The 10271-nt window shown below is 42.5% G+C and overlaps 1 protein-coding gene across 1 annotated transcript in view; it reads left to right on the top strand.

Moving 5' to 3' along the window:
- LOC108795840 (cytochrome P450 2G1-like) overlaps positions 1-9985 on the top strand; it is a 21038-nt gene extending 11053 nt beyond the window's left edge. Inside the window, exons 4-9 of the mRNA XM_018567157.1 lie at positions 279-439; positions 1780-1956; positions 5214-5355; positions 7250-7437; positions 8245-8386; positions 9777-9985. Coding sequence (XP_018422659.1) covers positions 279-439; positions 1780-1956; positions 5214-5355; positions 7250-7437; positions 8245-8386; positions 9777-9958 — 992 coding nt within the window. The 3' untranslated portion in view covers positions 9959-9985. The remainder of the gene's footprint in view (positions 1-278; positions 440-1779; positions 1957-5213; positions 5356-7249; positions 7438-8244; positions 8387-9776) is intronic.
- The last annotated feature ends 286 nt before the right edge of the window (positions 9986-10271 follow it).

Genomic DNA, 10271 nt, shown 5'->3' with positions numbered 1-10271 from the left:
GGCCCCCCCTCGCTACAACACTGGCCGGGAGTGTCGGATGAACGGATGATCCGACACTCCCGGCGGAGAGACCAGGGGCCTGCCGCGCGCTGGATAACGATCCGGTGGACGGCAACTTGCTGGGCCCCTACAGAGCCTGAGGCCCCGGGCGCCCGCACCGCCTGCACCGGCGGTAGTTCCGCCACTGGAAGAAAGTTCTGCTTGTGGTGAAGACCAGGTCAGTCATTTGAAGGATTTTTGTGTGTGTTGATTAAACGGCATTTGTAATCTCTTTGTAGAACAACCTTTTGATCCCACAAGTCTCCTACGTTTGGCGGTGTCCAATGTCATCTGTTCCGTTGTTTTTGGAGAGCGATTTGACTATGAAGACAAGAAGTTTCGGACCATGCTTAAATTGCTGGAAGAAGTATTTTTGCTCATGTCCTCTGTATGGGGCATTGTAAGTTGATTTAAAAACTGAAGGTCATTGAGTGTTTGCTGTAGTCAGACAATCACGTGTTCTCCAGTCTGTACCCAGGGCCGGATTTCCCAAAAGGCCAACCAAGGCCCGGCCTCGGGGCGGCAGGGAGCAGAGTGGCGGCAGGGATTCCTATTCCTGAAGTTCCGGTTTTCGGGCTGGTAGTTGTTTTCTACATTTAGCTCTGCTTTGGGCAAGCAGAGCTAAATGTAGAACGCAGCCTGCTCGTCCGTTCTCCCCCAAACCCAGCCCCGCTGGCTACCTCTCTGCCCGCTAGCCAGGGATCCCCTCTTCAGGATGGAGAGCTGGGAGCATGGTGGACAACGTCCATTGTCCCCTCTGCTACGTGTAAATAGTGAGAGGTCACAGGAGTTCCAGCACAGTGCTGCGCTAGAACTCCTGTATTGGAGGTAACAGGTTCAATAAAGAGAACCTGTCACCAACTAAAATGCTATCACACATGGACCTGTTAGCTCCTGTGTGATGCCAATAAAGTTAACTGGAAAAAAAATTAAAATAGAAAAAAATAAAGATTGATAAATGATAAAATAAAAAATAAGAAAAAAATAAGTAAACAATCATATTTAAAATAAAAAGCTGATAAAAAGTAAAAAATAATAAGATAAAAAAATACAAATGTAAAGAGGAATAAGATAAAGTGAAAAAAAATAAGATAACAAAATTATTTTAAAAAGTAATAAACGTAAAAGATGAAATGAATACAAATTGTAAAAGTAAAAAAATTAAAAATAAAACTAAAAAAAGATGTAAAAAAATAAAAATGCAACCTGCCGCCCCTGCCATCTGGTTGCAATTTTCTATTGGGAAGAGGGTTGGCGGGGAAGGGGGCGTATAGAGGAACCTGGCCTTGATCAACAGAGAGAGTAAATCCGGCCCTGTCTGTACCATTATTAGAAGGCATAAATGACCAGAGTGGATCATGTCATATCAAATGAGCAAAATCTACCTCTTCTTTCTCCCGGATACTTGAGTAGTGAGATCTCCCTGTCATATTGATTATGCTTTGCCTACCCTGCAGTATAAAACTGACTTTAGCCTGGTCATGTAATGACCTCATGTCAGCAGCAAACAACCTTTTCCAATCTTTGGGGGGGATGTTGTTTGGAAGGTTGGGCAACCTCATTTAATTGCTATTGTCATTTACTTTATCTGACTTGTTAACAAGGTGCTAAATGGGGTTGCAAATACAGATAAAATACACGTTTGGAGATGTTTGGTTTGAAAGTATCCGTGTATTCTTTTATAAAATGTTTTTGTTAGAAGAGGAAAAACCACACATCCTATTTGTTATTTATTTACAGCTCCTCAATCTCTTTCCAAAAACAATGAAGATCCTTCCTGGACCCCATCAGACAATATTTACAAATCTTGACAAGCTGAGAAAGTTCATCGCAGAGTCCTTGGAGAGCCACAGAAAGACACTTGATGTTAAATGTCCCCGAGACTTCATTGACTGCTTTTTGATCAAGATGGAGGAGGTGATGTATATGTGCCATTTACTTTTTATTGTTTTGCAATTTGTTACTGCTCATTACTTAAAAAAGAACTCTAGCTTGGGTTTATCTCACGCTTTTTGTGGATGTTCTTTGTGTTAAGCATCAGCATGTGTGATCGAGATGGGAACACTAATTTTACCAGGTATTGCTCCCCTTTAAACTCTTGATTTAAAAAAAATGTTTTTTACTAACCTTTGCAATTGGGCTACCCCCCACTGCACTGCAAGGGTTAAGTACTAATTTGTGTCTATGTAAAAAGAAAAACATTCACCCAAAGCTCTGAGCTGGCTTCTTCTTAGACCAGTCCTTTTACCCTCCCATGAATCATCATAAATGTGAGGACACGGAGGAACATTACAATGCTGCAGAGGAGCGGAGACAGGCTGGAGGGAGCGCTGTGACAGCTGGCCGTCTTGGAACTTCGGGTGAGTAAAACTTTGTTATTTTAGCACCTGGACAGAAATGAGCTCTTAACCCTTGCAGTGTGGGGGTAGCCCCACTGCAAGGGTAATAATAAAAAAAATACTGGAGTTCCTCTTTAACTAAAGCTTTATAAGGAAATATTACAATTACTTTGTCACCAGCAAATGCTTTCTTTAAAAAGGGGGCTCCTGCAAATGTACCTACAGCACTTTACCAGTGGCTGCTTACTCAGTTGGCTGCCGTCAGAATAAAAAAAAAAAATTCACCATAGGAATGCATAGCTAGATTCCTATTGGCTATTTCAATTTGCAATAGCAACCTAGCTATTGCACCCACCCACTGCTGCTGTCAATCAGCAGAGGGGACCTGCAGTTCTCCATCAGGTCCCCTCTAGTGATTGACAGCATCAGAGGACGTCTGCAATACCTGGTTTGCTATTGGCTATTGCAAATTGACATAGACGATAGGAATCTAGCTATGTATTCCTATGTCCTAGCAGAACCGCCCAGCCAATAGAAAATCGTTTTCAAATTTTTTTTCTACTTTTTTAACTATTTTGCTATTCTGCTCGGTTCCACAGAGGGACTGAGCAGAACAGCCGACCTGAATGCTGCTCAGCGGCATTCGGCTATTTACTCACTGCTGTTCAGCATCTATGAGAATAGACCGAACAGCAGCGAGTAACCTGCCGGAGGTTAGGCTTAGCTGATTCAGGTGCTGGTTCGGCTGAGTCGAACTCCTTCTGCACTTCGGGTCGGCCGAACATGCTGAGCATGTTCGGCCGACCCGAAGCCACACAAAGCCACCCGATGTACAGCTGATTTCAGCCGATATGCGGCTGAAATCAGCCGTACAAGCCTGAAGTGAATAGCCGAACTGCGTTTGGCTCACTTCACTTAGGGTCGATTGTTCACTCGGCTGCCTATGGCATTTTAGTGAATAGACCCCTTACTGTTTCTGGGTTGCCTATCTCTATAACAGTCACAAACTTATGGAAGAACTTGAAAACAAATAATCATGACTGCGTGGCAGCTGCTCTTCAGTATGTCATAACTGAACAGGTCTGAATCCGGAACAAATGCTCTGCTCCCATGAACCAGTAGGGATTTTCCTTCCCGTAATTAAAGGAGAAGGAGTATATTAGTAAATATACTCCTGAGACACAAAAGAGAACTAAAGCCAAAAAAAGGATTTAGTTCCCTTTTTAATGTGTCAGTCATAATACAGTGCTGGAGCAAAACAGGGTACCCACTAACGTCCAACAGAATTGGAGCATGGAGGGGGACAAACAACTAGGTGTCTTGCTAAGGTAAGCAGCTAATTTCCATGTATAAGAAATAGATAATCCGCGCTTCTGGAAAGGAGACTAAAGTGGAAATGTATAATAAATTAAGACCTAAAGCCGCTCTAGAAAGAGGATAGAGGAATCCTATCAACAGTCGAGAAAATATATATCAAAGCGCTAAAGGTGTAACTAATAAAAGACTTAATGTAACCAAGTGATAAAGTGAAATTTTAGGTTTAGGCGGTCTAGCTCTAAAACAAGTGATGTGTCTTACATGGAATCATAAAAAAATTATATAAAATAAAAATAAAATTAATAGTACAATAGTGCTGTGGAAAAACAAAAAACAAAAAAATAAAGCTTTAGTTAAAGAGGAACTCCTTTTTTTATCTTTGAAATATTGCGGGACCACGGCAAGGAGTTTTGTTTGACACTGCGCCTGAGACGATCCAGCTTTACTTGTGGGATACAGCCAGCGCTGCAAGGGAGAAAAACCGAACACTCATCTTGCAGGGACTGAGATTAAAAACAACTGGGTCCAAGTTTGAAAGCACGATTGCAGGCTCAAGTGTCACCAACTAAAAGCCTTTTGATCCAACTCCATTTGGTGAGTCCCCACCCAAGGGGGGCTGTTGGACTACCGCTACGAAATATATACCACCATCAATATATATCACTAATAACTTCCTTTGTACACACTTTTCACGTTTATTTTTTCGTTGACCAATTTATTCCAATTCTCTAATATATTTTTTTCACGGATTATATATATTTTTTTCACGGATTGTTTATATACTGTGACCTATTCGAGGTCTTTACACAGTGGTTGAAATCTTATCGTCCCAATCATTTTCCTTAATTTCCATGTATGCATCCTCCCAGCTTTACAAACTCTCCGCTCTGCTCCATGTGAGCACTGAGACGGGAGACCTGCACTTGCAGCCTTCCCATCTCAGCAGTCACAGGAGTTCCAGCACAGTGCTGTGCTGGAACTCCTGTATTGTATTGACAGGTTCAACAAAGAGAACCTGTTGCCTCCAAATGCTTTCATACAGGAGCTTCTTAGCTCCTGTGTGATAGCAGTAAAAATTAATTTAAATTAAAAAATAAATAACAATTTATCAAAAAAATAAAAATTAAGAAAAAAAAATAACCCTGCTGCCCTTACCATCTGGCTGCCATTCTCCATTGGGGGGTGGGGTTTGATGGGGAGGGGGGCGCATAGAGGAGCCTGGCCTTGGGGCAAAAGAGAGAGAAAATCCAGCCCCGGTCATGTGACATAAGACTATGTTCTGCGTTCAGGATAAAAAAAAGGGGACTGGTATGGATCTCATAATTGTTAAGATCCCAGGAGATTTGCACCTTGTAGCAGTTGCCATGGCAGCCGTTATCTAAATGAACAGTTGTCCCTTGTCATGTTAAATGCACTTCTCTGTATAGATTGCTCCATGCATGTGCTAAGCTTAGGAGGGTATAATGCTGAAAACAAAGATTTACTTGTAACCTGTGATTTTTTTATGCAATAACATAGGAAAAGGACAACCCTAACACTCAATTCCACTTTGATAATTTGTTTGGAACGGTTATTGATCTCTTCTTTGCTGGGACAGAAACTACAAGCACCACTCTAAAGTACAGTTTACTTATTCTGCTGAAATACCCAGAGGTGGAAAGTAAGTATTATGTTATATACCTCTATAAAGTACTCAATCCTTTAGTGACAAAGTGACAAGAGGTCATTTAAGCTAATCTGCACAGACCAAATTTTCCGATAATAAAATTATTTTAAATTTGTTTAAAGACATATAGGGTTTTTAATGGTACTTTAATGGGTCCAGTGAAGAGAAGATTGAGGCAGGTAGCCCAGAATTTAGCAAGGGAATGCTGAAACAAAATTGCCAGCATGGTTAACTGATGGGGCTGACCTTAGTCAAAATTAATTGAAAAAGTGATTGGAAGCACATAAAGAAAAACAGCAGGGAAAGCCATAATCGCTGGTGGAAACATACACGTAAATAGACTCTAAAGGGTTCCAGTTAGAACCCCAGACAGTGTAGTAGAGTCTCAGAGAGAGTCATCTTGTTTAGTGGGGGTCGGGATTCCACTTAAAGAGTGATGGTTGGTTTGGTAAAACAGAGAGGAAAAACAGACACATTAAGGATGGAACAGACTCTTACTAAGTGTGTCCGCTCCTCTGGATGGGAACAAAGTGGGGGGAGGGGGGAAATATGTGGTATAGTGTGGCAATCCTACTGTAGAATTGGGTGTTATGATCACCCACGACTCTCAGCCTGAGGGGCTGAGAGGTATCAGGAGGCAAGGGTTTGTTTGGGTTCTGCTTTGGATACTGGAATTGGGAAATTTCGAAATGATTCAGGAGGTATAAAGCTGTCCATACACCTTACAACCATTGCAAGACTTTTGTCTTGCGATGGTTGTAAGGTAATTAAAAAAAACGTACGATCTGACAATCTTGGACAGGCAGATCGTACTTGCGATCATCTGCTTCCGATGACTGCAATGCTGAATGGGCAGTGTGCGCTTGTGCACACCGGCCCGTGCGGCATTTGTCTTACGAGCAGGCCACAAATCGTACGATTCTCGGTGGGTTTTCGAGCCTGCTCGTAAGACAAAAGACGTGCGAACGTACAGTAGAAAAGGTTGCACGCCTTCCATACATCTGCCGATTATCGTACGATTGCGGGATTTCCCCGCGATTATCGTACGATAATCGGCAGGTGTATGGGCACCTTAAGATTTCCAGTCCTGGGTCCCGTGTTTATCAGTGACCAGCACCCGATAATTGCACAAGTGTGCATAGTCCTTAAGGAAAGGAAGCTGACTAGGGGAATTCGCTCCTGCTGGGAAATAGGAACAGACTGTGTTCAGGGGTCAGGAGGACTCCCCCAGAAGTCAAAATGGGGTCAGGTGGTGTGTGTATGTGCTGGAGGCACACAAAGATGGCCAGGGAGGCTGGGAGAGAACTGGTGAGGCTAGGCAAGCCATGAGCCTGAGGGGCCACCAGTGTAAGTGTGGGACAGCACTTCCAAAGAGGACCAGTGGGCTAGAAGTGGTAATGTTTAAAGTGCAAGCCAGGAGGCTAAACTTATGTTATGTGGCAAGTATTGCATGGATGCTATGCTGAACAATCCCAGTGAGGGTATCAAGGTGGATGTATGAATTTTTACCAGGCCCTTAAACAGAAGATATAGCGAGTGGACTGCATCCTTAAGCGCCATATGGTCTTGCTTATGACCTCGTTTTAAGGGCTTCTGCGCCCACTTTTATTGAAACACACAGGTTTACCCTCGCAGGGGTTTTCAAACATAACATACAGCTTTTCTTCAGCAAAAATTACACTTTTCAGTCTCGTATGGTAGTTTGGGGTTTATGTCCTTGCAGGTGTCTAGATTAAGGGGTTGATTGAAAGATCCACCATCCACACTGCCTGCAGTGGTACTCTGTTAAATATAGTCACACATAGCGTGTCTCCTAAGTGCTTGGTATATTATTGTATAAATCACCTGATATGTTGTTTTAAGAAACCTTTCTTTGTAAACTCTAAAGGAAAGGTCCACAAAGAGATTGACCATGTAATTGGCCAGAGCCGGAGCCCATCAATGGAGGATCGTGTCAAAATGCCATATACAGATGCTGTCGTCCATGAAATTCAGCGGGTGGCCGACATAACCCCTATAGCCCTGCCTCATGGTGTCAGCCAGGATGTGACATTCCGAGGATACAATATTCCTAAGGTCAGAAAGTTCAGGGCTTGTTTGTACTGTGCACCCCAGATTAAGGGGCTGTATTGACAGGTTTTTGGTCACTCCAAGTCTATTGGAATGTAAAATCCGCTTGAACCTGACTTAATGCAGAAGAAGGCCAACTGCAGGTCGAATACATCTGTTTATAAATTCTGAATGATCTTAGAAGTGTCTCATACTGATGTCTAACCTATTCTATTGGCACAGGACCAAAGCTTGTAGACAAACCCTTTAACACAAACACATACTGTAAATATTATATACAAGATGCAGTCACGGGATTGATAGAGCAATATAGGTTGAAGCCGTTTTGCTTTCAGGCTCTTTTATTTAAAGTCTGTACATAATTGTACAGAGAAGTGAGAGGCACAGAGGATTGGTTGGCAAGAAAACCTCAACACTGAATTCTTTAAAAATATATAAGATGCCACTAGGTGACCGAGATCACCTGATTCTACCTATAATAGAAATTATTTATGTCTGGACTGACGCTTTAAACTTGCAACCACAAGGAGTGATGGTGAATGGGAGTAAGGGTAAAGAATATCCGGTTAATCGGATATTTAAAAAAAAAGGCTCCAGTGATTGACGACTAGTTTGTGTTAAGATTGTAGTCCATCATTGAACTTCTACCCCCATCTGTTTAAAGTAGTACACTGTGCTTGGCAATTTAAACTATACATTAGATTGGCTCAAAAGCTGCACTGCTTTCTACATAGACTTTTAACTGTCAAAACATGAAGCAAATTTTGTAATGGCTATTTTTACATGTTCTGTATTATTTAATTATGCTTCCAGGGCACACTTGTGTTCCCTCTGCTGACATCTGTCTTGAAAGACCCTAAATATTTTAGGAACCCACAGAAGTTTGACCCCACACACTTTTTGAATGAAAATGGTGGCTTCAAGAAGAATGATGCCTTCCTACCTTTCTCATTAGGTAATGTCTGTCTTCAATACATATCTAAGTCCTGAGATAATGCAAAAGTGGAGTTTTGAAGATGACTAGTATTGAAGCTAAACATGTCATCTCCATTTATATTCATTTTGGACAAACAATCGTTATAAACAGTTACCTACTGTGCAAAGTTATTCTTTGTTCTGGAGCTCTACTGTGAAGTTCCCCTGATAATTTCCTCCCCTTGCTGCTCATACTACTTCACTTACTTCTGTCCAGGACCTCAGGGGGGGTCTGAAACTGCTGAAATCACCAAATATTACAAACCTTAAAGTAGAACTGAAGCCAAAATGTGTTTTTTTTTTGTTTGTTTTTTTTTCTTTTAGTTTTGGATAGAGTAAGGGAGGGTCACAGCCACATAACCAGTGGCAGCCATAGCCTTTTTGCCACCTGAGGCGGCTGAGGGGGAAATGCCCTTACATATCTCCCTTCATGGCATTTAGCAACCTGGGACACTCTGCCATTGTGTAGCAGAGCGGCCACTATACAACAAACATGTTGCTCTGCCTTTGACCTTGTGACTCAAAGAGATGCTGCTTTAGGCAATAGCCTCAGGGTGTCTAAATAAAGTTACGGCCCTGGTTATACCCCTGTGAGCATTTGTTGCACTCTGTGTTCCATTGGGAAAATTTCCGTTACTTCCGGTCTATTAGCCACAACAGGAAGTGAGAGAAAATCGCTCCAAAGTGATCCCTGGTGGTCAGAACTTCTGTCCCCTTTGGAAGATTTCCCCACTATTCCTATTCTGGTGACAACACAACATTTGTGATTTTTTTTATTTTTTATTTCACTTTTAGCGATTAACCGTCAGGGAGATTCACCCTCTCTATTGGTCCTAACGGGGACACAGACCGCAATAAAAAAAACTTATGGGGGTCTAATCTCTCCCCACTCCACCCAAAATAAAAAGTTTGAGGGCTAGTTTACACCAGCCTCAGTGTGTTCCGGCCCGATTCTGTCCAGAACGCACTGCATTGCATTCTGGACACCTTACTTTGCCTTGGGGCGTAGCAGTGCATTGAAGTCAATGGCACAGCAGCCACGCCCTCAAGCCTCAGTACTACATGCACTATTTTTTTCTGACCGCTCCGGAGTGGAACGCAGGCAAAGATGTGCCACACGTTCCCGTGCAGCCGATCACACTGCAGCCGGAGTGCGTGGCTGTGGTGCCATTGGCTTCACTGCACCGCCACACCCCCCTCCCACCCCAAAACTAATGTGATCCAGTGCATTCTGGACACAATTGTGCCAGAACGCACAGAGGCTGGAGTGAACTAGCCATGAGCCTCAGTTGCACTTGAGCTCTTTGACTATGAACCTCTCGTTATAGAATATTTCTGAATGTGACTTGGTTTTGTGTTGCCATCCACAGGAAAGAGGAGTTGCATCGGAGAGGGTCTGGCACGGATGGAAATTTTTCTCTTCATCACCTCTATTTTACAGAGGTTTAACCTGACATCCACCGTGTCCCCCGCAGAGCTAGAAATAACACCAGAACCTAACAAGAACGGATCAGTACCCAGAACGTACCAGCTGTGTGTGACTACAAGATGAGTGACTGTTCCAGGATGACATACTCTTCTTATATAACAGGGCTGTATATATTAGTTTAGTGTGTATCAGGGTCTAATATTAAAATAGATCTTTTATAAAGAAAACGTTCAGTGATTTGCTTTATCATCCATTTCCTTTACTGACTGCAATATCATTACTTAGTTAGAGATTCTTGTTGAGTTGCATTGTACATCTCATCATACCTGACTTGACTACTTCTCTGTGAATTTATATTTTAAAGCTGAACTCTAGGCAGATATAAGAGACACGCATCAATGGAGCTCTATGATCATTACTACATTTTTATATGTGA

The sequence above is a fragment of the Nanorana parkeri genome, unplaced genomic scaffold (genome assembly GCF_000935625.1).
Source record: "Nanorana parkeri isolate BGI_ZX_2015 unplaced genomic scaffold, ASM93562v1 scaffold1015, whole genome shotgun sequence".
Taxonomy (NCBI): Eukaryota; Metazoa; Chordata; class Amphibia; order Anura; family Dicroglossidae; genus Nanorana; species Nanorana parkeri.
Note: the sequence above shows the minus strand (reverse complement) of the source record. Positions and strands in the feature narration are given on the sequence as shown.